We start from the raw sequence: 27,640 nt of genomic DNA, 5'->3' as shown, positions 1-27,640 counted from the left end.
AACCTGATTACTGAATGTATATTTAGGAAAATCAAATGAGATAGAAGTCTTGAAAACCATGATCTAGAGTAGCTAAAAACTACATAGAATTGTTAAAGTTTAATACAATATGTTAGCTTCCGCATGATGAGCCAGTTGTGCGATAAGATTTTTCAGATTATAAAAATTACTTCAATTTCCTGAAAGATGTTTTAGTGTAATAATTTTCATAATAAATGAATTGCAGGATTGCTTACTAAGAGCATATTTAAATTTTGTTCTTGCATAGTGTTAAGCTTTGTAGTTTGTTTTACTATTATAGTCTTCAGTTTTAGAGTTCTATTTAACATACCTGCTTTAGAATGATTTATCAACTTTTAAATTATTTATGATTCCCTTTTAACAGAATTATGCAAAATCAGAGAAGTGTCTGAATTCTAAAATTTTATCTGTAAGAATAAAAAGTTGTCTAGTTCTTCTTGGCTTGCCTTAAATAGTATAAACATGGCTTTTGACTGTCAGATATTTGCAATGAATAGAAACTGTGATTCTAATAGATTTTTTCATTTAGATTTCTTTCACTAATCAGATCAGCATCCAAATAATTATTTTAAAAATAATGATGCTAATTTGAGTGTCTGGCATTCACTTTGTGAATGTATATCACTAATTCAAAGTTTACAATGTGGCAAATCCAAGTTTTATTATTAGAGGCTTATTATGAGATACAAATTTGTGAATAGAAGATACAAAATGACAAATAATTATGGCTAGCTATTTGACCTTAAAAATCTGCCTCACAGAGCCTCTCCTAAGAAATTTAAGCCAAGAACTATCATTAGTCATATCTATAGCGTAAAGTGAAAATTAGACTGGAGAAGTATTTTTCTTATCTGTTAAAAACTGGACATAGTTAGAAATTCCCTTTTAATGTATGAATAAGATAGGTATTATGTAATAGTGGTTTGTATTCTATAAAGCATGCTACACCTGTAAGGAATTGTTACTATTTGATTTGTTTTGCAAAATTACTTTTGTACTATTTCATAAGCAAAATAAATTTGAGAAGTGAGATGAGATATAAGTGTTCACACTACGTGTAAGCACCATTATTACCAACAAACCTAATACAATATGAACTAACATTGGCTATACTTTTATTATAGTGTATATCAAAGAATTTAAAGTTTATTAGCATTTTTGGTAAAATGTACTTTTGGGGATATCCTCAACAAACTGGTAAATGCTAATCTCAAATATTTAAATGGGCTTAATACCTGCTTAATTAGCAAGTTGAGCTATTAATCTAATACCCATCATGTATTAAGAATTTTATGAGTATCACAATTAGAAAAAAATGCTTCTACTAAGCAAATTTAGTTTGATTCAAATTGAAGCATCAGCATTCTCCAATAGACAAAAAAATTCCCATTCTTATACCAATAGATGACTTAAGCTATATTTATACTAGTAATGAAAGCTTAGTACAATATCTCAACATTTCTTCTCAATTTTTTTTCACTCTCAAATCTGTTGCATAGGGAACTTTAAATTTGAGCCAGTCAAATTTAATTTAATTTAATTTGAGACAGTCAGCACATCATTGAAATTCACAATTAGTTTATAAAATTGGTTACTTTTCTAAGCCAAAATTATTTTATAAAATTGGTTACTTTTCTAAACCAAGAATTTAACATCTGTACAATATCTATTTAATTGATTCAGTGGAATCAATTAAATAGTTTGCTTATAATTTTTATGACAGGTGATTGACACCAGAGAAGCTTATTTGTTCTATGTTAATTTGTAAGGCAATAGTGGAAAAGAGAAGCAAACAAAGATGTATCATAGAGACATGTCTTATAGAAAATGTCCACAAGTTGTAAATTCATTGAGTACTCATTGTAATAGCATTATGCCTATTGAGTAACCTCTCCTTCTCCCTCCCCTCTCCCTTATCCTCTTTCCACAGAAAAGAAAGGGGAATAGCTTTACATTTGCAAGAAAAAAACAAACATTATTTTATACTGTACCATGGTGTATGTGGTGTAGATTAACATCTTGAGCATATTAATGAAAGGAAAGGTACATTGATACACATTTCCTGTCTTTTAGTCATTTGATAACATTTTGGTTAAATATTATTTTTATGAAAATATGGTAAGAGGAAATACAGACTGTTTATTCCTGTGATTTTAAATATGAAAAGGTAAAAGATAAAATGTGAAGAAAAAGAGGAAATACTGAATGTAGACTAAGTAAAGCTAGCATAGATTTATTTCTAAAGCTGTAAAAGAGTTCAAATAAGCCGAGTGCCAGTGGTGGCTTATGTCTATAATCCTAACTACTTTGGAGGCAAAGGTGAGAATTGTAGTTTGAAGCCAACCCATGCAAATAGTTCAAGAGACCCTGTCAAAAATACCCAACATAAAAATAAATTTGTCAGAGTGGCTCATGTGCTACATCACCTGCCAAGCAAGTATGAGGCCCTAAATTCAAACCCCAGTACTACCCTGTTGCCATTTAACAGCAGGACCTGGGTGACCAGAGCCAGAAAAAATGGGGGGACTATTGAGTCTGTGCTCAATAGCCACTTTAATGAAGCATACTACTGCTTTTATAAACTCCTTTTTCACAGAGAGCATTTGGTCAGAAAAAGCATGCCAAGTATTACGAGTCAAGGTTACATTAGTACAGGGAAGCACAGTCAAACTTAACTCTGGTATGTCTCTTTAAAAATAGGAGCAGAGAAGCAGGAGAAGCACACAGTCAGCATAACTTTCTTATTTACATCTGAAGGACACGAAGTCATCTGGGGGACCTTGAGCACTGTTGTTTTTCTGGACGTCCGGTTCTGAGACCTTTGCCTCAGTTCCTTAGAGCTTTCTCACAAGGCCAAATGCCAAATCACACAGGCATGGTCCCACTGCTGGCTCCGACACCAGTTCACACAAAAAAGAGTTCAAATATATCAATACAATTTGTGGTTTATTATTATTATTATTGTTATTATTATTATACTGGAGATGAATGGTGACATTTACAAAAGTTCTTACAGTATATCATAGTTGAATTTACCCCCTCCAACCAATTCAAATTACAATACATACATACATGGAAATATCACAAGGAAATTCCCTGTATAGCTATCATGCACAAACAAAAATGCCTTTTTTTCAAAATGGAGAACAGGAAAGTAAAACAGGTTCTATCTAGGGATTAGTACCAGTGGGAGGGGGAAGGATATAATGGTGTAGGAAGGTGGAATATAGTGGAAATATTAGGTACTCATGTATGAAAATGGAAAAATGAATGCAATTTGTTTAAAGACTCAAATTAATTCTTTTTTTATCCAGGCAAAATCATTTAAAGGCAACTAATCACATTTTAAGCATTTTTCTTCTTGTCCATTTTATTGTATGTTGCTTAATTGGTAACCAACTCCACTTCTTCAACTAGATTGGTGCTAGTTAAAAGCCACCTCTCAGGTTTCATCCTATGAGAATAAATGAAGTACTTTTATGTAGCCCAGAATTAGTCTAAGGTACCCCTTTCACTTCTGGGCTTACTTGGTCTAGCCAAGACTTAACTTCACACCAGTTTTGAATCTCTTTACATTCATTCCTTGAAAGATCAACACTTACCATGTCTTCATCTGAAAACCAAAGTGAGGAATTAGAGAAAGAAGTTTTCTTTTTTGTCAAATGTACTTCCTGATATCAAGTATTGAAGAGATTTTCCTTTCTTTTTCATTTTACTTCTGAGCACAGCAGCCTTTTTAATAAATCAGTTTAAGGGAAGAATCCGTAGAAGTCTCAAGACCTCATTCAACTTCCTTTGGTGAGGATATGGGGAAATGAACCCTTATACATTGTTAGTAGGAATATAAATTAGTGCATCCACTATGGAAATTAGTATGGTTGGTCCTCAAAATACTAAAAATAAATAAAACTACCCTATAATCTTGCTATATCATTCATGGGTATATATCTGAAGGAATATAAGCCTGCAAACAATAGAGATACCTGCACACCTTTATAGCAGCACTATTTATAATAGCTATACTATCGAATCAGCCTAGGTGTCCATTAACTGACAAATGGATAAAGAACATGTGATATATATGTATATGTATATATATGTGTATATACACATACACAATGGAGTATTTTTCAACCATAAAAAGAATGAAATGATACCATTTGCAAGAAAATGATGGAACTGGAAATCATTGTGTTAAGTGAAACAAACCAGATGAGAAAGCCAAATGTCACATTTTCTCTCATATGTGAAATCTAGACTTAAAAAAGAATTGAAACTGGGGGAACTAGTTAGGGGTATGGTAAATTTTTAAAATTTTTTGATTGGCATCCAATATTTGTACACATTTATAAAGTACACTATAATTTTTTTTAAGATATGCATTGAATAGTGATCAACTGAAGATACCCATCACTTCAAATTTTTATCATTTCTTTATGGTGAATATATTCAAATTATTGTCTCCTATCTTGAAATATATAATACATTGTTTTTAATTACATTCATCTGCCAGAACTTATTTCTCCCATAACACAATAACATTATACCCACTGATTGACTTATCCCCCTTCTCCTATCTGTTTCCCTACCCCTCCTTATTCCCCTTGGTTTTGGGTGAACACTAACTATTCTGCTCTTAGATAGTTTTGTAAGGTTAATGATTGTTGTATAAACTAGAAGTAACAAGATGCTTCTTTTGAAAAAAATTCTTTTTGTCTGTTATTATACTGCTAATTGTAACTAACATTCCTTTTTATCTTTAAATAAAGAAGAATGATTATGCTCCAATACCCTGACCCCCATCCTACCATGTGTCTGCAGAGCATTTTATATGGATCATAACATGTAGGTTGTATTATTGACATCAAAACTCTCAAATATCAACAGGAATTATTGTTAACCATAATGTAATCGAAAACAATAGTTGTTTAGTGCTATTTTCCTATTAATATGTTTCTTACATAACTAATGTTTCAAATCTTCTATCATTGTTTATTTCCCTCTAGAAGATAAAAAATTAACTTCAACATTTATACTAATAAAATTGACTCAAAGGTCTATGTCCATTTAGTATATGGCTGAAAATGGAATAAGCCAGTCAAATTAATTTAGTACTCAATGACATTTGTCAATGTGGTTTCATTCTTTAAGATGTGATTTTTTTTCTCCCAATGCCATGGAAATGACCATATCTGGGATTTCAGTTTTGATCTTACTATTTTCAGTCCAAGAAAATTCAATTATTTGCATGGATTTGAATTTTGCTAGATATTTGCAACGTATCATTTCTTATCCACATTACCTTGGAATATTTCATGAAAATTTCATGTTTAGTATTCCTTAAAAAAACTTAAATGTTAGGAATTCCTAATGTTAATATCCAAGATGCAAAATGCTCCAAAATATGAAATTTTTGAGTGCCAATACGATGCCAGATGTGGAGAATTCCACACTTGACTTCATATGATAGGTTGTGGTCTAAACACAGGTGCACTAAAAACATTATATAAAATTACTTTCAGGCTATGTTGATGAATTACATACAAAAGAGGTGAATTTTGTCTTTATCCTTGAGTCCTGTCCACAGGATAGCTCATTATGTATTTATAATTATCCTCAAATTAAAAAAAACCCTAATCCAAAATGTTAGTACTTAATATTTTAGATCACGGATGCTCAATGTGTCAAAGATTCATTTTTGAAAGTTTTTTCTTCTTTATTTTATATGGGTTAATATCTGAAGAACATTAGCATGTGTCTTTTTTTGTGGTGCTGGAGATCAGACCCAGGACTTTGCACATGCTGAGCAAATGCTCAGCATTAAGCTACAGCTCCAGTCTAATATGTGGCATTTTTAAACATTTTGTATTAGCTTGGTTTTGTTTTGTTTGTTTTGTTTATTTTGTTTTGTAGTACCAAGGATTGAATTCAGAGCCTTGTACTTTCTAGGTAAGATCTCTACCACTTGAGCCATGCATCCAGTGCTTTTGCAGAGAGGGTCTATTTTTCAGATAGGGTCTCACACTGACTTTTCTCAGGCTGGCCTAGAACTACAATGTTCCTACCCTCACCTCCTGAGTAGCTGAAATTGTAGGAATGCACCACCAGGTGAAATATTTAAATTTTAAGTTATCTTTATTATAGAAACTTGAGAATACTACTCAAATAAATAAGCCAGAAAGTCATTTGGACTATGTTGTGTTGCATTCTTCTATGATTGCAACTATGGTTTATAATAATTCCTAAAACTATTTTCTTCCCCTGAGTTAGTGATAATCTGCCCAATGATAGTAGGTCTTTAATTAAGCTTTGAAGAAGTAGCTTTAGAGTAGGTATATGATAATTACAAGAAAAAATTTAACAATGTCAATTATAACACTGATAATATGTTTTACGATTTTTTTCCTGGTTTTTATTTCTAGTCATTGGGTAAAAGACTAGGTAAATTTAGAAACAACATTATTAAACATGATAATTCAGCATACAGAGCAGGCTAGAGAAATTGTTATCATAGTTTCTTTTAAAACTGTTTGATTTCTTAGTTCATTATTCTTTTATCATTATCAACAATTGGCATCAATGTTATTTCTCTTCCAAGAGATATTATAATTAATAGACACTTATCTGTATTGAACAGACTAAAATTAATTGTTCTTTTACATATTACTACAAATAACAGGAGATCTTAATTTTACATTTAAAATTTTAAAATAAAAATGTTAGCAGCAATTTAGTAGGCTTGGTTGATATTTAATAACTAAAGTCTGTATTTTGAAAAAATACATAGAAAAAGGTAGTCTTTGAAGGATAGTTTGAGAACACCTGTTACCCCTCTCATTCCACACTCTATAAAAATCTTAATGCCGAATTATCTTACACTCTAAGGAAGGTGATTTTTTTAAATGACAGGTTGTGATGTTAAAATACCTTATGAGCTGATGACTAATAAAAATATATGCCAACCTACAAATCACTTCTGTGTAAATTCATCTATTTAAGTGAAATCTCTTAGGATTTGAAAATTATGAATAAGGCTTCTCAAACTTTTGCATGCAGATTTGCCTGTAGACATGTTTTCAGCTTATTTAGGTAAGTACAAAGGAACATGACTGCTAGATGATATGGTATAAGTATGTTTAATTTTGTAAGAAATTGCCAAACTGTCTCCCAAAGTGTCTGTATGATTTTGCATTCTCAACAGCAATTAATGAGTTTCTGTTGCTCCTCATCCTTACAAACAATTGGTGTCAGTGTTTTAGGTTGTAGTTGTTCTAATAGGCATGTAGTGGTATCCTGTTGTTTTAATTTGCAATTCCCTAATGGCATATATTTTTGAGCATCCTTTCATATGCTTATTTGTCATACTGTTTATCTCCTTTGATAAAGTGTCCAGGTATTTTGTCTATTTTTAACTTGAGTTGTTCATTTTCTTTTTGTTATTTGTGTATTTGGGATACCAGGGCTTTATTAGCTGTATTTTGCAAAGACGTTCTCCCAGTCTGTGGCTTTTTCTTTTATTCTCTTTATAGTGTCCTTCACAGAGCAGAAATTTTTAATTTTAATGAGGTTTAAATTATCAATTGTTTTCCTTCACAGATCATGCTTTTCATGTTGTGTCTAGGTATTGATAACCAAACAGTCACCTGGATTGTTTTTCCATCTTTTCTTTTAGTAGTTTTATAGTTTTGCATTTTATATGTAAATGCATAATCTATTTTGAGTTAATTTTGTGAAACATCTAAGGTCAATGTCTAGATTCACTTTTTTTGTTTTTTGTATGTAGATATTCAATTGTTCCAGCAACAATTCTTTTTTGAATGAATTGACTTTACTATTTTGTCAATGAAAAGTTAACTAAATTGGGGTAGGTGTACCTCAGTATGTCTATTCTGTCTCATGAATCTAATGATCTATTATTTCACTTATACCACACTAACTTGATTACTGTAGCTTTATAATAAGTGTTGCAATCAGATAATATCAGTCTCTCAACTCTGTCCTTAAAAATTGTGTTATCTCTTCTGAGCCCTTTTCTTCTCCATATTAGTTTTAGAATCAGTTTGTCAATATCCTCAAACTATCTTACTGGGGTTTTTACTGAGATTACATTGAATCTATAAAGTTGGAAATAACTGACATATTGATAATTTTGAGTCTTCTTGTCCATGTACATGGGATACCTCTCCATTTATTTATATCTTTCTTGATTTTTTTCAAATAAATTTTGTAGTTTTCCTGGTATGTGGAGAGGAAATGAAGCTCCAGATGTATCGCTCCAGATAAACTGGAACATACTTTTAAATCATTCTAGCTGAGATCTCAGGCATCATGGAGCAGAAATGAAATATCCCAATCGTGCCCACATAGTTATTACTTAATAAATGGTTATTGTTTTTATACCTCTCCAATATGGAGTGATTTGTTATGCAGTGATAAATAACAAGAACAAAACTTCAGAGGTTTAGCTTTCAGATTTAGTTCTACAAACCATCTCAGTATAATTTTTGTGCATAGTATGAGGTAGAGTCATGTATCTACTCCTTCCCCATATGGGTGTTCAGTTGTCAGTTCCATTCTTCCATTGAATTACTTTGGTGACACTTAAGAGAATCAAGTGAACATTTATGTGTAGATTTATGTTGGGTTCTCTGTTTCTGTTCAATTAACTTATTTGTCTTTTACATGGAATATTTTTTTCTTCAAGATTATTTATATCCTAACCAGGTGCTGGTAGTTCACACCTGTAATCCTAGCTACTTAGGAGGCATAGATCAGGAAGATTGTGGTTAGAAACTAGCCCTGGGCAAATAGCTTGAACCCATCAATAAAAGGGGTGGTGGAGTGGCTCAAGGGCCACACTGCCAAGCAAGTATTAGGACCTGAGTTCTAACACCAGTGCCACCAAAAAAAAAAAAGAGAGAGAGAGAGAGAGATTATTTATGTTCTACTCTGTTGCATTTTCATATAAATGTTATGATCATCTAATCAATATTTTCAAAACTTTCTGCTTGGATACATCATTTTGGAAAGAACGTATATCATTAAATACTAAATCTTCCAATTAATAAATGCTATTATCTCTAAAAAAATTTGTAGTTTTCCTCCTATCCAACCTATACATATTTTGATAGATTTATATCTAAATATTTCTTTTTTGGTGCTAATGTAAGTAGTATTATGTTTTTAATTTCAAATTCCAGTTGTACATTGCTTATATACATGAAGGCAATTGACTATTCCATATTAACTTTGTATTCTGCAATTTTTCTGTGTTTGCCTATATTACTTCCAATAGGGATTCTTTTAGTTGTAGTTGATTCATTGGAATTGTCTACAGAGGCATTTATGTCATTTGTGAATGAAGTTTTATTTCTTTTTTCACAATCTGTATATCTTTTATGCTTTGGTTATTTTTGAGATAGGGTCTCACATTTATGCCAAGGCTGTCCTGGACAATGATACTCCTTTTATGGTTCCTATGTAGCTAAGATGACAGACACATACCACCACACCCAGATTTTTTTTTTGAGATAGGGGTCTCCCTAATTTTCTCCTAGTCTGGTCTTGAACTGTGATCCTCCTGATCTATGTCTCCTGAGTAGCTAGAATTATAGGCATGAGCCACTGGACCAAGCCTCCACTGAATTTTTTATTCCGGTTACTAGATATTTTGGTTCTGAAATTTCTGTATTGTTCTTCTTTATATCTTCAATTTATTTGCTGATAACTTCTATTTCATATTTTGAGAGACTTCCTATTCATTTATTTCAAGTATGCTTCAGATTGCTCATTGAAGGAAATAATTTTTTGCCTTTTTCTACTTCTGAAATTACCATTACACCTTGATAGAATGTTTGATGTTAGTCTACAAGTTTCTAATGCTCCAATCATTTTTTTTCATCCCAATGGGATTTTTTTAAATTCTTTTATTCACATGTGCATACATTGTTTGGGTCATTTCTCCCACCTGCCCCTCTACCCCACTTTCTCCCCCCTTCCCCCCTCAGATCCAGGCAGGTCCTGTTATGCCTTTATCACTAGTTTTGTTGAAGAAAAGAGACAAGCCTAATAAGGAAGACAAAGCATTTTTGCTAGTTGAGTTGAGGATAGCTATCCAGAAATGTTCCTTTCACTGCTTTCGTGTACAGGTGTTATGACCCATGTTGATTCATCTCTAACTCATCTTTACCCTGGTTACTGATCCCCTTCTCATGATAACCTGTTGCTTTAAGTCTTCTATATTAGTTCCTCTGGAATGGGGACATCAAATGCTTTCATGTTTTGGGTTTTCTACCTATTTCTATATCACCCAAATGAGTTCTCCCCTTATCATGTGATCCAAGTCCAACAACATTGCTGCATTTGACCTAGATCTAAAGTCCACATATCAGGGAGAACATACGATTTTTGGTCTTCTAAGCTTAGCTGACATCACTCAGAATGATGTTCTCCAGTTCCATCCATTTACCTGCAAATGATAAGATTTCATTCTTCTTCATGGCTGAGTAAAATTCCATTGTGTACAAGTACCACATTTTCTTGATCCATTCATCAATAGTGGGGCATCTTGGTTGTTGCCATAACTTGGCTATAGTGAGCACCGCCACAATAAACATGGGTGTGCAGGTGCCTCTGGAGTAATCTGTGTTGTATTTCTTTGGATATATCCCCAGGAGTGGGATTGCTGGATCATATGGCAGGTCTATGTTTAGATTTCTAAGGAGTCTCCAAATTTTTTTCCAGAGTGGTTGTACCAGCTTGCATTCCCACCAGCAGTGGATTAGGGTTCTTTTTTCCCCACATCCTCACCAACAGATGTTGTTGTTGGTGTTTTTGATGATGGGTATTATAACAGGAGTGAGGTGGAATCTTAGTGTGGCTTGATTTGCCTTTCCTTTATGGCTAGAGATGGTGAGCATTTTTTCATGTGTTTTTGGCCATTTGAATTTCTTCTTTTGAGAAAGTTCTATTAAGTTTAGTTGCCCATTTTTTAATTGTTTCATTGATTTTAGGAGAGTTATCAGTCCCTTGTCTGATGTATAGCTGGCAAATATTTTCTCCCACTCTGTAGGTGGTCTCTTCAGTTTAGAGACCATTTCTTTTGTTAAGCAGAAGCTTGTTAATTTTATGAAGTCCCATTTGTCCATCCTTTCTCTTAGTTGCCGGGCTGCTGGTGTTCCATTGAGGTAATTTTTGTTTATACCTATTAATTCCAGAGTGTTTCCTGCTCCTTCCTATAGTAACTTCAGAGTTTCAGTTCTGATATTTAGGTCCTTGATCTATTTTGACTTGATACTAATACAGGGTGATAGACATGAATCTAGTTTCAGTTTATTGCAGACACTTGACCACGTTTCTCAGCAACATTTGTTGAAGAGGCTATCTTTTCTCCGTTGTTTATTTTTGGCATCTTTGTCAAAAATGAGGTGGGTATAGTTGTGTGGATTCATATCTGGATCTTCTATTCTGTTCCACTGGTCTTCATGTCTGTTTTTATGCCAGTACCTTGCTATTTTTATTGCTATTACTTTGTAATATAGTTTGAAGTTGGGTATTGTGATACCTCCAGCATTGCTGTTTTTTGTGAGTATTGCCTTGGCTATTCACGGTCTCTTGTGTTTCCTAATGAACTTTAGAGTAGATTTTTCAATCTCTGTGATGAATGTCATTGGGATTTTGCTGGGAATTGCATAAAACATGTAGATTGCTTTTGGTAGTATAGCCATCTTTACTATGCTGATTCTACCGATCCATGAGCATGGGAGATCTTTCCATTTTCTGTAATCTTCCTCGATCTTGTTCTTCAGGAGTTTCTAATTCTCCTTGTAGAGTTCATTCACATCTTTTGTTAAATTTACCCCTAGGTATTTGATTTTGGGGGGGCTTTTGTAAATGGATTTGTTTCCATATATTCCTTCTCAGTTTGTTCGTTGTTGGTGTATAGAAAAGCTAATGATTTCTGTAGGTTGATTTTTTATCCTGCTAACTACTGTAGCCGTTTATGGTGTCTAAGGGGTTTTGGGTGGAGTTTTTTGGGTCTTTAAGGTATAGGAACATATCATCTTCAAATAAGGATATTTTGACAGTTTCTTTACCTATTTGTATTTCTTTTATTTCTTCTTCTTGCCTAATTGCTCTGTCTAGGAATTCCAGTACTATGTTGAATAGGAGTGGGGATAGTGGGCATTCTTGTCTCATTCCTGATTTTAGGGGAAATGGTTTCAGTTTTTCACCATTAAGGATGATGTTGGCTGTAGGTTTGTCATAAATAGCCTTTACAATGTTGAGGTACATTCCTTCTATTCCTTGTTTTCTTAGAGCTTTTATCATGAAATGGTGTTGGATCTTGTTGAGGGCTTTTTCTGGGTCTATTGAAATGATCATGTGGTTTTGTCTTTACTTCTATTGATGTGCTGCATTACATGTATATATTTGTGTATGTTGAACCATCCATGCATCCCTGGGATGAAGCCAACTTGGTCATGATGTATGATCTTTCTGATGTGTTGTTGGATTCGGTTTGCCATTATTTTATTAAGTGTTTTCATATTGATATTCATTAAGGAAATTGGCTTATAGTTGTCCTTCTTAGAGGTATGTTTGCCTGGTTTTGGGATGAGAGTCATATTGGCTTCATAAAAGGAGTTAGGCAGTGTTCCTTCCCTTTCCATTTCATGGAACCATTTAAGGAGAGTTAGTATTAGTTCTTCTTTAAATATCCAATAGAATTCAGCAGTGAATCTATCAGGTCCTGGACTTTTCTTTTTTGGGAGACACTTGATTGCTGCTTCAATTTCATTTTGTGTTATAGATCTATTCAGGTGATTAATATCTTCTTGGTTCAGTTTTGGGTGGTTGTAGGTTTCTAGAAATCTGTCCATTTCTTCAAGATTTTCAAATTTATTAAAGTATAGGCTCTCAAAGTATTCTCTGATGATTTCCTGGATTTCCATGGTGTTTGTTGTTGTCTCCCCTTTTGCATGTCTGGTTTTACTGATTTGGGTTTTTTCTCTCCTCATTTCAGTCAGGTTTGCCAGGGATCTGTCAATCTTATTTATTTTTTCAAAGAACCGTTTTTGTTTCATTGATTCTTTGTATGGTTTTTTTGGTTTCTATTTCATTTATTTCAGCCCTTATTTTAATTATTTCTTTCCTTCTGCTTGTTTAGGGATTTTCTTGTTCTTGTTTTTCTAAGAGTTTGAGCTGTAGTATTAGGTGATTGATTTGAGATCTTTCTATCCTTCTAATATATGCATTGATGGCTATAAACTTTCCTCTAGCGACTGCCTTTGCTGTGTCCCATAGGTTCTGGTAGGTCATGTTTTCATTTTCATTAACTTCCAGGAACCTTTGAATTTCCTTTTATTTCATCAATGACCCATTTGTCATTGAGCAATGATGTCATTGAGCATTGAGCTTCCAATTCTTTACATGTTTTTTACTGCTGTTTTTGTTGTTGGTTTCTAGTTTTAATGCATTGTGGTCAGATAGAATGCATGGGATTATTTCTGTTTTCTTATATTTGCTGAGGCTTGCATTGTGCCCTAAAATATGATCAATTTTTGAAGAAGTTCCGTGGGCCACTGAAAAGAATGTGTATTGTGCAGAAGTTGGATGAAATATTCTGTAGACATCAGCTAGTTCCATTTGATCTATGGTGTGGTTTAGTTCTAGATTTTCTTTATTGATTTTTGTTTGGATGACCTATCTATTGGTGATAGGGGAGTATTAAGGTCTCCCACTATCACTGTGTTGGAGTTTATATGTGTTTTTAGATCCTTCAGAGTATGTTTGATGAAATTTTGTGCTTTAACGTTGGGTGCATATAGGTTGATAATTGTTATTTCCTTTTTGGGGTATTTCTCCTTTTATTAGTATGGAGTGTCCTTCTTTATCTCATTTGATCAATGTAGGTATGAAGTCTACTTTGTCCAAAATAACTATGGCTACTCCTTCCTGTTTTCGGGGACCGTTGCCTTGGTAAATCTTCTTCCAGCCTTTCTCTTTCAGCCAGTGCTTATTTCTGTTGATGAGGTGGGTCTCCTGTAGACAGCAGATTCTTGGATCTTCCTTTTTAATCCAGTTTGCCAGTCGGTGTCTTTTAATGGGGGAATTTAGTCCATTAACATTCATTGTTAGCATTGGTAAGTATGTGGTGAACCCTATCATGTTGTTGTTTTTGTTGATTAAGAGTTTGATTATGTGTAGCTGAAACAATGTTACTCTTTACTTTATTGCCTTTCTTTCTCTTGTTGTTTGGTATTGCCTGCCCTTTCACGGTTTTGTTTGCTTTCACTTTCAGTGTGCAGAATTCCTTGGAGAATCTTTTGTAGTGGTGGCTTGGTGGTCATATATTGTTTTAATTTCTGATTATCATGGAAGATTTTATTGTTCCATCTTTTTTGAATGATAGTTTTGCTGGGTAAAGTATCCTAGGATTGAAGTTATTTTCATTCAGTGCTTGGAAGATCTCACACCATGCTCTTCTTGCATTTAATGTTTCTGTTGAGAAGTCTGCTGTGATTTTGATGGATTTACCTTTGTATGTTATTTGTTTTTTCTGTCTTACAGCCTTCAATATTCTTTCTTTAGTCTCTGTGTTTGTTGTTTTGATGATGATATGTCATGGGGTAGCTCTATTTTGGTCAGGTCTGTTTGGTGTTCTGGAAGCTGCCTGTAACTGAATGGGCATAGTTCTCTCTAGATTTGGGAAATTTTTCTGTTATTATTTTGTTGAATATATTATGCAGTCCTTTTGCTTGAACCTCTTCTCCTTCTTCAGTGCCCATGATTCTCAGGTTTGGTCTTTTGATGGAGTTAGTGAATTCCTGTATTTTCTTTTCACAGGTCTTGAGTTGTTTAACTAATAGTTCTTCAGTTTTTCCTTTAATTGCCATTTCATCTTCAAGTTCTGAGATTCTGTCTTCTGTTTTTTCTGTTCTGCTGGAATGGCCTTCCATTTTGTTTTGTATTTCTGTTTCAATCTTTTTTCTGAGGTTTTCCATATCATGGGTTACTTCTTCTTTAATATTGTCCATTTTTGCCCTTAATTCAATTATCTCTCTGCATATGGTGATCTTTGTTTCAGTTTGGTGTTTGCTTAGGGCTCCTATGATTTCATTTATTTTTTCTGTGTTTTCTGATATTCTTGAGTTTTGTCATCTTGGAATTTCTTGAGTGCCTACTGTACATTTTGGTTGATCATGTTTAGTAACATCTCTATGTAATTCTCATTAATTACTTATAGAATTTCTTCTTTCAGGGTGTTCTTGTGTTCTTCATTGAGTTCCTTGGTATAATTTATCTTTGTTTTGTTGGAGTCTGGATCTGGGTATCTGTTTTCTTCATTTTGCTCTAAATCCTGTAATACTTTATTTTTCGGGAAAGAATGGTTTCATTCCCTCTTTCTTCTTCCCATATTTCTACTAGGTACCATTTCTGTCCCTGGACTATATGTAATTTGGTATTAGCTGGGTTACAATATTAATAATAACAAAATCGTGAGAAAAGGATAAAAAAGAGAAAGAGAAGGGAAGATAAAAGGAAGAGAGAAGAAAGGAAAGAAAAGAAGGAAAGAAATTTTAAAAAATGGGAGAGATGGTGGGTAATCAAACAGCAAACCAGGCTGCCAAACCCTTAAGGAAGGGAGAAAAAAAATCACCAGTTCTGGAACAGTAGGATTGCAGGCTTAGTTGTTTTTAGTTCTTTAGTGTCCAGTCCAGTGTGTGAATGTCTCTTAGGCACGCTTGGAGTCCTCTCCTGGCAGCCGAGCAGGAGCCTGTTGGAGCAGTTATCTAGGAAAGCCTGTAGAGCTGGGGCTGGCTGCACTCGGGGGCAGGGTTCCTGGCAGGCTGTTGGATGCAACTGTCTCACACCCGGATGGTGCCTGTCCCAGCGGGGCAGGGCTCCAGTCATTCCACACAGAGATGGAGCCAGGTAGGGCCTGATGGGTGGGGTGTGGATCTAGTCATCCTATGTGTGGCTGGGGCTTAGCAGGGCCTGAATGGCAGTGGGCTTGCGGGGAGGGGCTGGTATCCCTGTGAAGTGTGGGACCAGCTCCAGGCTAGGGACCAGCCATATTGGTGGCAGGAATCCTGGTGGTCATGGATCCAGCGGCCCGGCCAAGGGGTGAGTATTCAGGCATGGTGTGGATCTGGGGGCTTGAGGCCGGCACCGCTGAGGGACCGGTATCCCACTGTGTGTGGGTCTGGCACAGGGCTGTGACCTGGTGCAGCCCGAGGGGCAGAGAGCCCAGCAGAATGGAGCAGCAGCTCTGAAGACCTACGGGGTGGGGATTTGGCAGGTCAGCTGTTCTTTTATTAAGTTGTGGTGTGGTGAAACCTTCCACGATATAAGTCTTTAGAGTTTCCTGTTTTTGGCTGTTCCTGGAGCTTTACCTCAGTCAGGCATGTCTCCAGCTTCTCTGCTGGATCTCTGTGTCAGCTCACGAGGTCTGCGGCTCTGTCTCCATTGCCATCTTGGATCTCTGTGATCTACCATCATTTTTCTTTAAATCTTTTATTTTCTCTTTGTTAATTGGACTGAAGGAATTCAATTTCTATCACTGCAAGGTCACTGATTTTTCCTCTGTCATCTCAAGTATACTTTTCATTCCATCTACTTCAAATATGTTTTTCATCCTATCCAGTGAATAATTTACTTTTGTTATTGCAATTTTTAATTCTAGAATTTGTTCTTGGTGTTTTCTTAAGTTTATATTTGTTCTGGTTTTTTATTTGTTTAATGATTATCCCTATAATTTGTTTAATTTTTTATATTTTAATTGGCACATGATTGTACATGTTTATGGCATACAATATGATAATTTGATACATGCATACATTGATGATCAAATAAGGTTAATCAGCATATCTACCAAACTATGCATTTGCTATTTCTTTGTGGTAAAAGCTATTTTGGAATCTACAATACATTAGCATTAATTATAGTCACTCTACTTGCACAATAGAACACAAGCACTTACTCTTACCATCTACTTGTTATCTTCTACCCATTAACCACCCTCACACTATCCCCCCACTCTCATCTGTCCCCAGTTTCTGGTAGCTACCATGCTATACCTGACTTCTGTGTGGCCATCTTTTCTTGATTCCACGTATAAGGGAGATCACTCAGTATTTGCTTTCTGTGTCTGGTTTATTTCACTTGATATAATGTCTTCCATGTCCATCAATGCTGTCACAGTGACAGAATTTCATATTTTTGTGATTGAAAAGTATTCCTTTCTGTGTAAACACCATGTTTTCTTTATCTGTTCCCTCACTGCTGGGCATTTAGGTTGATTCCAAATCTTGGCTTTTAATGTGAATGTTTGATCTCTCTCTCACTCTCTCTCTGTCTCTCTCTTTTTCTCCCCCTCTCTCTCCATCCCTCTCTATTCCTCTCCATCCCTCCATTCCTCTCATCTTTGGTGGTGAGGATTTAACCAGGGCCTTGCATATGTTAGGCAAATGCTCTATCACTGAGCTACATCCCAAGCTAGATACTTTTATATATGGATTTTATTTTATTTCCTTTGGACATATGCCCAATAGTGGAATTGCTGGAGTATATGGTAGATCTATTTTTAGTTTATTGAGTAACCTCAATATGCTCCCTATAAGGGTTGTATTAATTTATATTCCAAGCAACAGTGTATAAAATTTTTTTATCCAAATTCTTTACAGCATTTGTTATTGTTCATGTTTTCATGTTAACTATTCTAACTGGATTGATATGATATTTTGGGGTTTTTATTTGAATTTTTCTGATGGCTAATGATAGTGAGCATTTTTCCAAATATTTACTGCCTATTTTTATTTCTTCTTTTCAGAATTGAGATCATTAACCAAGTTTTTAATTGTATTATTTTTGTTATTGTTAACTATTTTTGTGAGTTACTTATATATTCTGAATATTTTTATCTTGTTTAAAGACTAAGTCACAAAAGTGCTTGGAAATCATCTAGTGCAGAGGTTGACAGACATTTTCTTTCAAGTACCAAATTACAGATATTTTAAGTTTACAGCCTAAGAGAAAATGCTTTCAATTCTTGAAGCAACTATTCCAAGTGAAAGGTTAATAGACTCATAGATTTTAATTATAGAAATGTAAAAATAACATTCATCCCAGAATAGGTGGAAGACAGAATTTGGCCTTTAGAACATAAATTTTAGGCCCCTCAACTAGGTCACTCTTTTTTAAACTGAGTTGTACTATCTTTGAGTAGTTATGGAAAGTGCCTGGGTATTCTGGATTCTTTCCTTGGCATTAAATTGTAAATGGAAATCCTTAGTAATGATGCTTTCCCAAAGTAAACCTCTAGGGAAATATGTGATGTACAATCACGTGGCTAGTTTTCAGAAGGAACATGGAGCAGTCAAGTTGTGAGAGTAGTGAGCTTCACTTTCTTTAGAAATTAAATGGGTTACTTTCCTTGCTCTCCTTCCCATACTTCCTTGCAACACCCTATTTAAATTGTAAAAATCATGAAAATTTTATAAATCACATGCTATTTCATGGAATTCCATTAAAGATTAACCCTAGTTATGGAACAGTACTTACTGATTAAAAATAGTGATGGAGATAAAATAAAATGTATCATAGGGCATTGATGGAAGCCTTTTTAATCTTCAAGTTCTTCAAGAACCCAAGAGTTCACTTGATGTTGTCTGTCAGACTCTGAGGCCTAAATGCCTCTACGAGTCCATTTCTTTCAGAACACTGAATAATTAGGAAACAGTTGCATGTTATAAGAGTGTGGACATGGCACTCATGACAAGATCAAGAACTATTCTTTGTAATGAATGTCTTCATCTTAATGACTATAGTGATTTGTTAATATTATAGGATTCAACACAAATACACACCAAAATGATGACTTAACAGTTTTATATGTAAGATTCCTGGAAGCCAAGGTGTTGTGGGAGAGATGGTAGGGGTGGAGGGCTGGGGAGAGAAATTACCCAGACAATGTATGCACATGTGAATAAATGAATAATTTTTAAAAAGATGCAATAGATAGCAGATATAAAGAAGAGATCAGGATATTAACCTCTGGAAAGAGCTTTTTAGACTTAAGTGCAAATTAGTTTAATGTATAGTATAAAGCACACCTTATAATAGATTCTTTAGTTGAAGACATATTTATTAAAAAGCTTTTTAAATTTGGTGGTCAGAAATTTTTTTCTTTTTTCAATAATAACATTTCAGTACTGCACACAATTATATTTCTCAGGAAAGCAGTCTTAAAGTTAACAAGTGGTTAGTTTTTTCAAGGGTTCTAATTAATGAGTTTATAAATATACCTCCTTGATATTTATTGAATTTTATTCTTTAGCAAAACCATGTTTATTTCAAAAGTACCACCCCTGAATACTAGTAATACTAGAATAATACTTAAGCCTTCTGGTAACTTATATCATCTTTAAAAGTATTTCTGATAAGGAAGATGTTTGGTTTCATGTTCCAAAGTCAGACATAAAGCTTTGATATAGTTGCAGTCTCTAAACCTTCAGGTAGTATGTTAATCCAAACAACCTATATGAATTCCAAATTTACACTATCAATTTTTTTTTCTCAATGCAGTAGAATGCATAGCTGCTAGAGGCTCTTCTAAAAAGAGTAGAAACATTCTTTGTATAGTAACTCAAGAGGCTGGGTATACTGATAAATCAAACATTAAAGGGCATTAGTTACCAATTTATGAAGGCAGATATTTGATTTAACATAGATTATGCATAGTTAAATAAAATCTGCTTGAATTTCCACTCACCCTTTGCTATCTATTTCCCCTAGCATGTGGAAATTTCAATATTTGTGTTTCTTTGTGCCATATAAAAGTATGCTATCTTTTCTTTTCATCTAATAATAATTTACTTTTTATAATTCTTTACCAGTTTTCAAAATAAATGTTTTTTCCTAAACATTATCTTGTCTGAGCCTCATAGTTATCTTCTGAGACTATAGATTCTAAACCTCATATTACTGTCAATTCTAAAGTATAAGACTTACAGGATATTTTTCTTATATAATATCTAAATAACACATTATAGTATAAATCTATTATTTCTTATTTGAGTTTCATTGAAAACAGAAGAAATCTCTCCATATAGATAAATTAACTTTGGTCATTCTTTGAACTTCTCTTCACCTGTGCTGGAATCCTTCCTGTGGCTAAAAGACGCACTTGTTATTTATGTTCTACTTTCAGGTTAGCAATAAAATACTGGCAGCAATTCTTCTCTTATGGTCATTTTGATTGATTGAAAGGGAAAGAACCTCATTCATATTTGCTTGATCAAAAAAATAAGACAGGTGGTAGGAACTTATTTCAAGAATCTTTGACTAACTTATAGAACTCCAGGCGAGAACGTAGAATTGATACTTAAGAGAGAATGGAATCAGGAACTGAAAAAAACATAAGGAATCAGAACCTTTGTAAATGTACTCCCACCCAGCACAACAATAAAGAAAAAAGTAAAATAAAAAATAAACCATGGATACAGTATCAAAAGTTTCTCTAATAATGAAAAAAAATAAGGAGTCTAAGTAGAAAACATGTTTATCTCTGTTTCTTGCTTCTACTTCCTCGGTATGGTTAGCTGTTTTATTTCTCACATTCTCTTCACTTTGGCTGTTTTCAACTTCTCTGGGCATACCACACAATTGGCTTTTCTATTGTGCCTGAGATCATCTATCCTCATTTCAAACAATTGGCCAAAAGAAAAAAAAACTTCTGAGTTCTAACTCCAAACATCTAAGAAAGAGAATCTGATTGTCCCAATTTGTGTTTAATGCCAGTTACTACAATCAAAAGTCTAGGAAACTTCAGACCAAAGTGGCATTTGGGAGTGGACATTAGCTTATGGAAAAGTAGAGGCTGAGAAAACACCCCATAATGAGTCTTCCATTCTTGCCCTTATATGTAAATATTAACTCTTAACTTTTACTTTGTAAGTTCTCATTATACCTATCCATTAAGCACATGGGTAACAAATCAAGTTAGCATCCTCTCTTCAGCCTAAATGTCTAAATGTGCTGTGATTTGTGTTAAACTAAGAAATTACAACCTTATGATTTATCTTGTTTTGCAGCCAATAACTACAACTGTTTCATCATGTGGACCTGTATCTCCTTTCCAATATGTTCCCCTTTCAAATCAAAGAGTATCTGACAGATTTGAATGTTTTTCTACAGAAAGATTCAGTACTCAAAGGTAATCTTCATGGATAGTCAGGTCTACTTAAATATAATCTTAGACTAGAATACAGAAAAATGTTCTATTTTTGTTTTACGCTACTTTTTAAACATATTTGATCCTCAAAATAATGATGTATATTGATTGGGTAGGAACAAGAAAATAGCATATCACAAGAAAGTAGCCTAGCCAGGCAATTCTTTTCAGGTGCAATGGAAAGCAGTTAATGTGAGGGAGCATGCAAGTGAGTGTAAAATCAGTATGCACTAATGTTCTTCCAAGCTTTTTCATAAGAAGCTTAGTGTTGTTTCTTGCCTTCTACAACATTAAAAATAGAAATTATGCTCTAATATTTTCCTTCAGAGGGGTTTCAACAGGGAAGTAATGTGTTTACTAATACTTGATTAATATTTAAATAAATATTCATGTTTGTCTTTTCTTTAAGTAATGAAGAAGCCGTTAAGCTACAACGCGATATTGGAAACAAATCTGAAACAGACGTTTCTGATACAAAAGATTCCGAAATGTCAGGTGGTTCTTTGGACTATAAAAGTCTTCAAGACCTAACAATAATTGAAAGTGACACCCCTCTTATGGATTCTGGTTCTGAAAGATGTATAATTGATTCTGACTCTGATAGAGGCATTGGTTCCGACTATGACTTAGAGCAACACTCAAAAGACTCTAGCTCAGTAATATGGGGAACAGACTCAGACTCAGAAAAATGCCCCAGGAACTCACTAGAAGTAGATTCAGGCTCTGTGGAAGTCCTAATGGAGTCAGATCAACACCTGGTAAGTGTTGAATCATGCCAGGTAGATTCTGCCTCTCTGAAAGACTGGATGGACTCAGGGTCAGAAAAATGCTTTGGAGACTCTGAATCTGAAAAATACCTGATGGATTCTGACGATGAAAAACTGGGGAGAGACTCAGACTCAAGTAAATTCCCCATAGCTTTTCCATCTGTGAAACACACATTGAAGGCAGAAACAGATTCTGTAAAACGTATGATAGAATCTGAAAAAAAATTGACAGAGACAGAAAAAATCTGCATGATCTCTGCTTCTGACAGATATATGATGGACACAGAAAGAGGTAGAACAGAAGCAGCCTCTTTATCTCACGTGCTTCTAATGGGGGAAGAGAAACCTCAGAAGATTAGATTTAAGAGATACATGGTGGACTCTGACTCTAACCCATGTGAGGTGGACTCAGGTTCAGAAAGACATGAGCTAACCTCAGCAGCTGTGAGATGTCTCATAGATATAAAAGAATTACAGCTAAGCACTCATACTGAGGGGCTCTGGAGGGATTCTTGGTCTGAAAGACAAACACTAGACTTGGACTCTGAAAGTCTAAGGATGGCCTCTGATGCTGGAAAACACATAAAGAAAGCTGAAACTTGCAAAAGTACCACTGACTTGCAAAGATTCTGGAGCGGCCTCAAGTCTGAATCTACAAGATGCTGGATAGATTCTGAAAGAAAACAATTGGACTTTAATTATGGTAGACACCAGGGTAGAATTAGAAGGTATCAGTATAGATCTGTAAGACTTCAGGATAGTTCTGAAAGAAGTCAGGATGACCAACTAAAATATTGGGATGACTTTGAAAATTCTGACAAATGTCAAAGAGACTCTGAAAATGAAAGACTTCAAAAAGATGAAGGAAAAGAAAGACACCTTATAGAGTATGGCAGTGAAAAAGAGCACAGAATTGCACTGGACTGTGAAAGACATGGACTTGAAGCAGAAAATGAAGCAGAAAGGCTTGGTGCTCGCAGAAAGGATAATCGTCCCAAAGGTAAGCTTAAATGTATGTGGGCTTTGAAGGCACCTTATTTCATAGGTTTAATTAACAACATTATGACATTTCTAAAATGACAGCAGTGTTAACAGATATAGACCTGAGCCAGTTTGATCAGACATTTGGACAGTTGATATCTTAATTCCACATTTTTATTTCATGATTAAAAATTAGGTAAATCATTCCATTTTAGTTAATTTTTTGTCACATCTTAAACAGGAAAATTAAAGAATTCTAAAACACCATGTTGAATTTAGTGCCCATCATACTGGAATAGGTAAATAGAGATTGCTCACGAATTCTTTTTTTTATTAGTTATTGTGAAAAGAGATAAACATATAAGCCAAACTATATAAAAGTTCAAATTATCTTGCTTCCAAAACAGTTATTATCAAGTTCCACAATTTTCAATGAGTAGTTGGCATTTATCTTGTTAATTATGTTTATCACACTAAATTTTAAAATTCTCCATTTCCTAGGTCATTTTATTAGTGTATGCTTATTATGATAAAGGAAATATTACCATTTTATAGATATTTCTTTAGTTCATATTAGCCATTTTACCCAGGTCCTTTTGGCTCAAAGCACCAAAAGAAAACTCATAACTGACATGTAAATATTCCAAGAAACTGTCCCTCTGAAATTATAACACCAAATTCTATGCCTCAGTAAGGTTCTGTGAATTCTTCTAAAAACAAAATATTTAAAATAATACTCATTTAATGTATGATCAATATATCTATTTTAATATGATATTTCCACATAATGAGACTTGAAATTTGCCCAAATAACAACTAACTTTCCAAAAGGCTATAAATTTTAAGCATAGTAAACTATTGAATACAATAAAAATAAACTGTACTGTATACTTTTGGGCACTTACCAATACAAAGGGTTGTTCATAGGTTACAAGATTTTACTTGAACAGTAAAGCAAAATATTCATCTGACTTTTTATATTCCTTGAGAAAAACTCTCTGACCTCTAGTTAGTAATGTAATGCTATTGGAAAGGATTAAGTAATATGAGAAAATAATTTTTTTTAATTCTTTTTTAAAGCAGGTTGTTGATTAAATAGTGTTAAAGGTCTGCTACTGTCTATGAAGAAAGGAAGCAATCTTAAAACAGTGTTTTCATTAGACTTGAATTTAGTAAAACTGTGCTAATTCTGTAACACAGTATTATTCTCTTCTAATGAGGTAATATTAGCAATCCCTTTAGAGTTACATTAATCAGCACAGAGGGTATAAAGATTTAAATTTCTCAAATTACTTCAGTTTTTAATATTTTCAAACACCACCTGGTAAATATTCAATGAAGCAGAATAAGTACTGCTTAGGGCTAGAAATACTCACTGAGATTCAAATACATTGTTAGTGATATGCTCTGTAAAAGTTTGTTGATTGAATGCTTACTGTGTGCTCAGTATACAGTATAATAAATACATGGAAGTACAACCTTAAATAGAAGCTTTCAGTCTTTCAGAGTTGACCACATAAATATAATAGTAGCAGCTGAAGTCAACTGAGTGCTTATACTGTGTCAAGCATTCTGCTACACAAATCACATGCATTACTGCATTACTACATTTAATCCCCACTCACTAGTATTATACTACTTTACAGGTAATAGCTGTTTCTTATAGTACTGCCATGAAGTGTTTTAAACTTTTTAATATACCAATTAGTGCTAATTCAATAAAACTAATTTATTAATAATATTTCATTAGTTTTATATGTCAAATGCATTAAAACCTCACAGCCCTAGCTGGTAGGTTACTATTATTGTCTTTATTTTACCAATGAAGAAACTAAGGCACAAAAAAAGTTATGAAAGAATCAGGATGTGAACTCATACTCTTAAGTTCATGCTATTAACCATGAAGATGTGCTATCTATATTTCAACTCTAAGAAGTATGTGTTACACCCATTTCCCAGTAAAGATAAAAAGTTTGAATGACATGTCCCATTCAAACATGTCATTCAAACTTTGAACCTAAGTTTATCTGATTCCATTACCTGAGTTCTTAATCAAGTATAATTATGCTGCATTATCTCAACTGTTTTTGTAACCTCATGATCTTCTAAGTTAGAAGGAGCAATGATAAGATAGTATTATTGTCACTGCTGCAAAAATGAGGAAAATGAGGTTCAAGCAGACTACTTTTCCCAGTGTCACATAAGTAGTGACCAAGATAGATCACAGAAACTCCTAGTCTAATGTTATCTCAACTATGTCTTTGACTTCATGGAATTTATAATGTAATTGAGAAAATAATATTATTTTACATGAAACTAATCATTTAAGTATACTTTCTTGAGTATACTTGCATTTTAGCTTGTAATTGGATGGGAATTTTTAATCTGTAGATTATTGTTAATATAAAGCATGGCTAATTCACAGGTAGAAACACTTGCCAATATAAAATCAAAGTGTTGCTAGCTGCTCTCACTCATTTTTAGCTATTATATATTGAAAATCTAAACCAATAGGCTAAATATGATTTTTTAAATCCTAGAATTAAAATTAAAGGCTATAGGTATGAAAATATGTGTTCTTAATCACCTGTATGCCTTCTTTGACAAAATGTCTGTTGGTGCATTTATTTTTGCTGTCTTACCTGATACTTCACTTTTTATTAATAAATAAAAAGATAAGTATAACAAAAACAAAAACTGCACTTTTTGCTACTCATCTCCTGTTCACTACCAAATGATTAATATATATTTCTTAAAGTAAGATTTTACCATGTCTGCCCCTTCTCTGTACTAGTAGTAAAGAAATATGAGGAAAACAGTCTTGTTGCATGTCCAACACTTACAATTAAGTCACTTTGCTCCTGTAACTAGGGACCCAAAATGAATGCTTGGCAGCCAATTTTATACCTTAGTATTAAGAACTTCTATAAATTTTTAGAAAGTTAATTGAGAACATGTTTAATTTTTATATAGGGCAAATATAACTCCAATTTGCAATATAATATTTTAAACTTAGTTTTCAATATTGCTTTAATAAATTTCATGAAACTTAGAAATAGGATCACCATTACCAATAAATGTATTTGAAGAATATAACAAGAAACATGTTTTACTGAATAATCAATCATATAGTATACATCCTTCTTTTTTACAATGTTGTTTTATTAATAATTGGAAGACAATTGAGTCCATTTGATATGCTTCTAGGTTTTTGGAGGCCTGTTTTTCTGCCCCTTCTACCCAGCCAGAGAAAGAAAACTGAAGAACAATACTCTGTACAGCAAACAGATAACAGAGGTGAGTGTATTCCGTAGCAAATGGCTTAAGAATTTAATCATATTCTCTGTCAATATTTGGAAAAAAATAAGTTAGAATCTGTTGTGTCAGAAAGACAATATCCAGGTGTAATAGTTTTCTAGGAGAACTCACTAGACTCGGTACACAATGGTACTCAACACTACAATTTACTACAAACCAAAATTAGCAAAAGGCACATAGAGTGATCTAGCAGAGACTAGGTACAAGTTTCCAAGAGTCTTATGTTGTTAGAGTCATATAACTCATCTAGCAACAAGTTTTGACATGTATGGAATGTTGCCTAGCAGGGAAGCTCATTAGGTTCTCAGTTCACAGAATGTCTTTGTTTAAAAAATGGTTTTGATACTATATGATTCCTACTGGGTGACTATCACCCAGTAAAGTGTAAAATATTCAACAGTTTAATTATGTTCATAGGTGTGTCCCCATCAGCGATGTTAAATTTAGAACATTTTTATCACTACAGATGGTAACCCTGTACCCTATAGTTATTATTCACCTACCCTCCCCATTCCTCCTAACTCTTAGCAACCACTAATCACCTTTCTATCTCTATAGATTTCCCTATCCTATATATTTCATGTGAATGGAATCATATAATGCATGACTCCTTGTGGCTGTATTCATTTAACTAGCATAATGCTCTCAAGGTTACTCCATATTATAGCACATACTAATACTTCATTCTTTATTTTTTTTTTTTATTTTTATTTTTGTTTTTTATTATTGTGGTATTGGGGTACATTGTGACATTTACAAAAGTTCTTACAATATGTCATAGTTGAATTCACCACCTCTTTCATTCTCCTTTATCTCTTTTCTCCCCATTCCTGGAATAGTTTCAGCAGATATCATTTTTCCATCTACATACATGCTTACATAATATTTCCACCATACATACTCTCCTACGCCTTTCTCTCATATCCTCCCCACACCCCTAATACTTCATTATTTAAAAAAATCAAATAATATTTGATAGAATGGATGTATCACATTTTATGTATATGCCAATCGATGGACATTTGAGTCAATTCTGTTATGTATAAGGCTGCTATAAACACTTACATACAAACTTTTGTAGGTTATGCATTCTCATTTATCTTGAGTACATACCTAGGAGTGGAAATGCATGGATAACTCTATGATTCATTGCTTAAGAAACAACCAGTGAGAGATAGGGAAAAGGAAGGAAACCTAAAACTTGAATGTAGTTGATATGCTCACTGTATAGGAGTGAATATAGTAATCTTAAACTGGCAGAAGCCACTATGGGAAGGCAAATAAGAAGCAGCGAATAAGTCTGGTAGTGATGAACCAA

The 27,640-nt window shown here is 33.8% G+C and overlaps 1 protein-coding gene across 1 annotated transcript in view; it reads left to right on the top strand.

Moving 5' to 3' along the window:
• LOC141419452 (uncharacterized) overlaps nucleotides 1–27,640 on the top strand; it is a 237,422-nt gene that overhangs the window by 179,520 nt on the left and 30,262 nt on the right. The window contains exons 9-11 of the mRNA XM_074062253.1: nucleotides 21,117–21,238; nucleotides 21,666–23,023; nucleotides 26,212–26,301. Of these exons, the coding sequence (XP_073918354.1) occupies nucleotides 21,117–21,238; nucleotides 21,666–23,023; nucleotides 26,212–26,301 (1,570 nt within the window). The remainder of the gene's footprint in view (nucleotides 1–21,116; nucleotides 21,239–21,665; nucleotides 23,024–26,211; nucleotides 26,302–27,640) is intronic.

Source organism: Castor canadensis, chromosome X (genome assembly GCF_047511655.1).
Source record: "Castor canadensis chromosome X, mCasCan1.hap1v2, whole genome shotgun sequence".
Lineage (NCBI taxonomy): Eukaryota > Metazoa > Chordata > Mammalia > Rodentia > Castoridae > Castor > Castor canadensis.
Note: the sequence above shows the minus strand (reverse complement) of the source record. Positions and strands in the feature narration are given on the sequence as shown.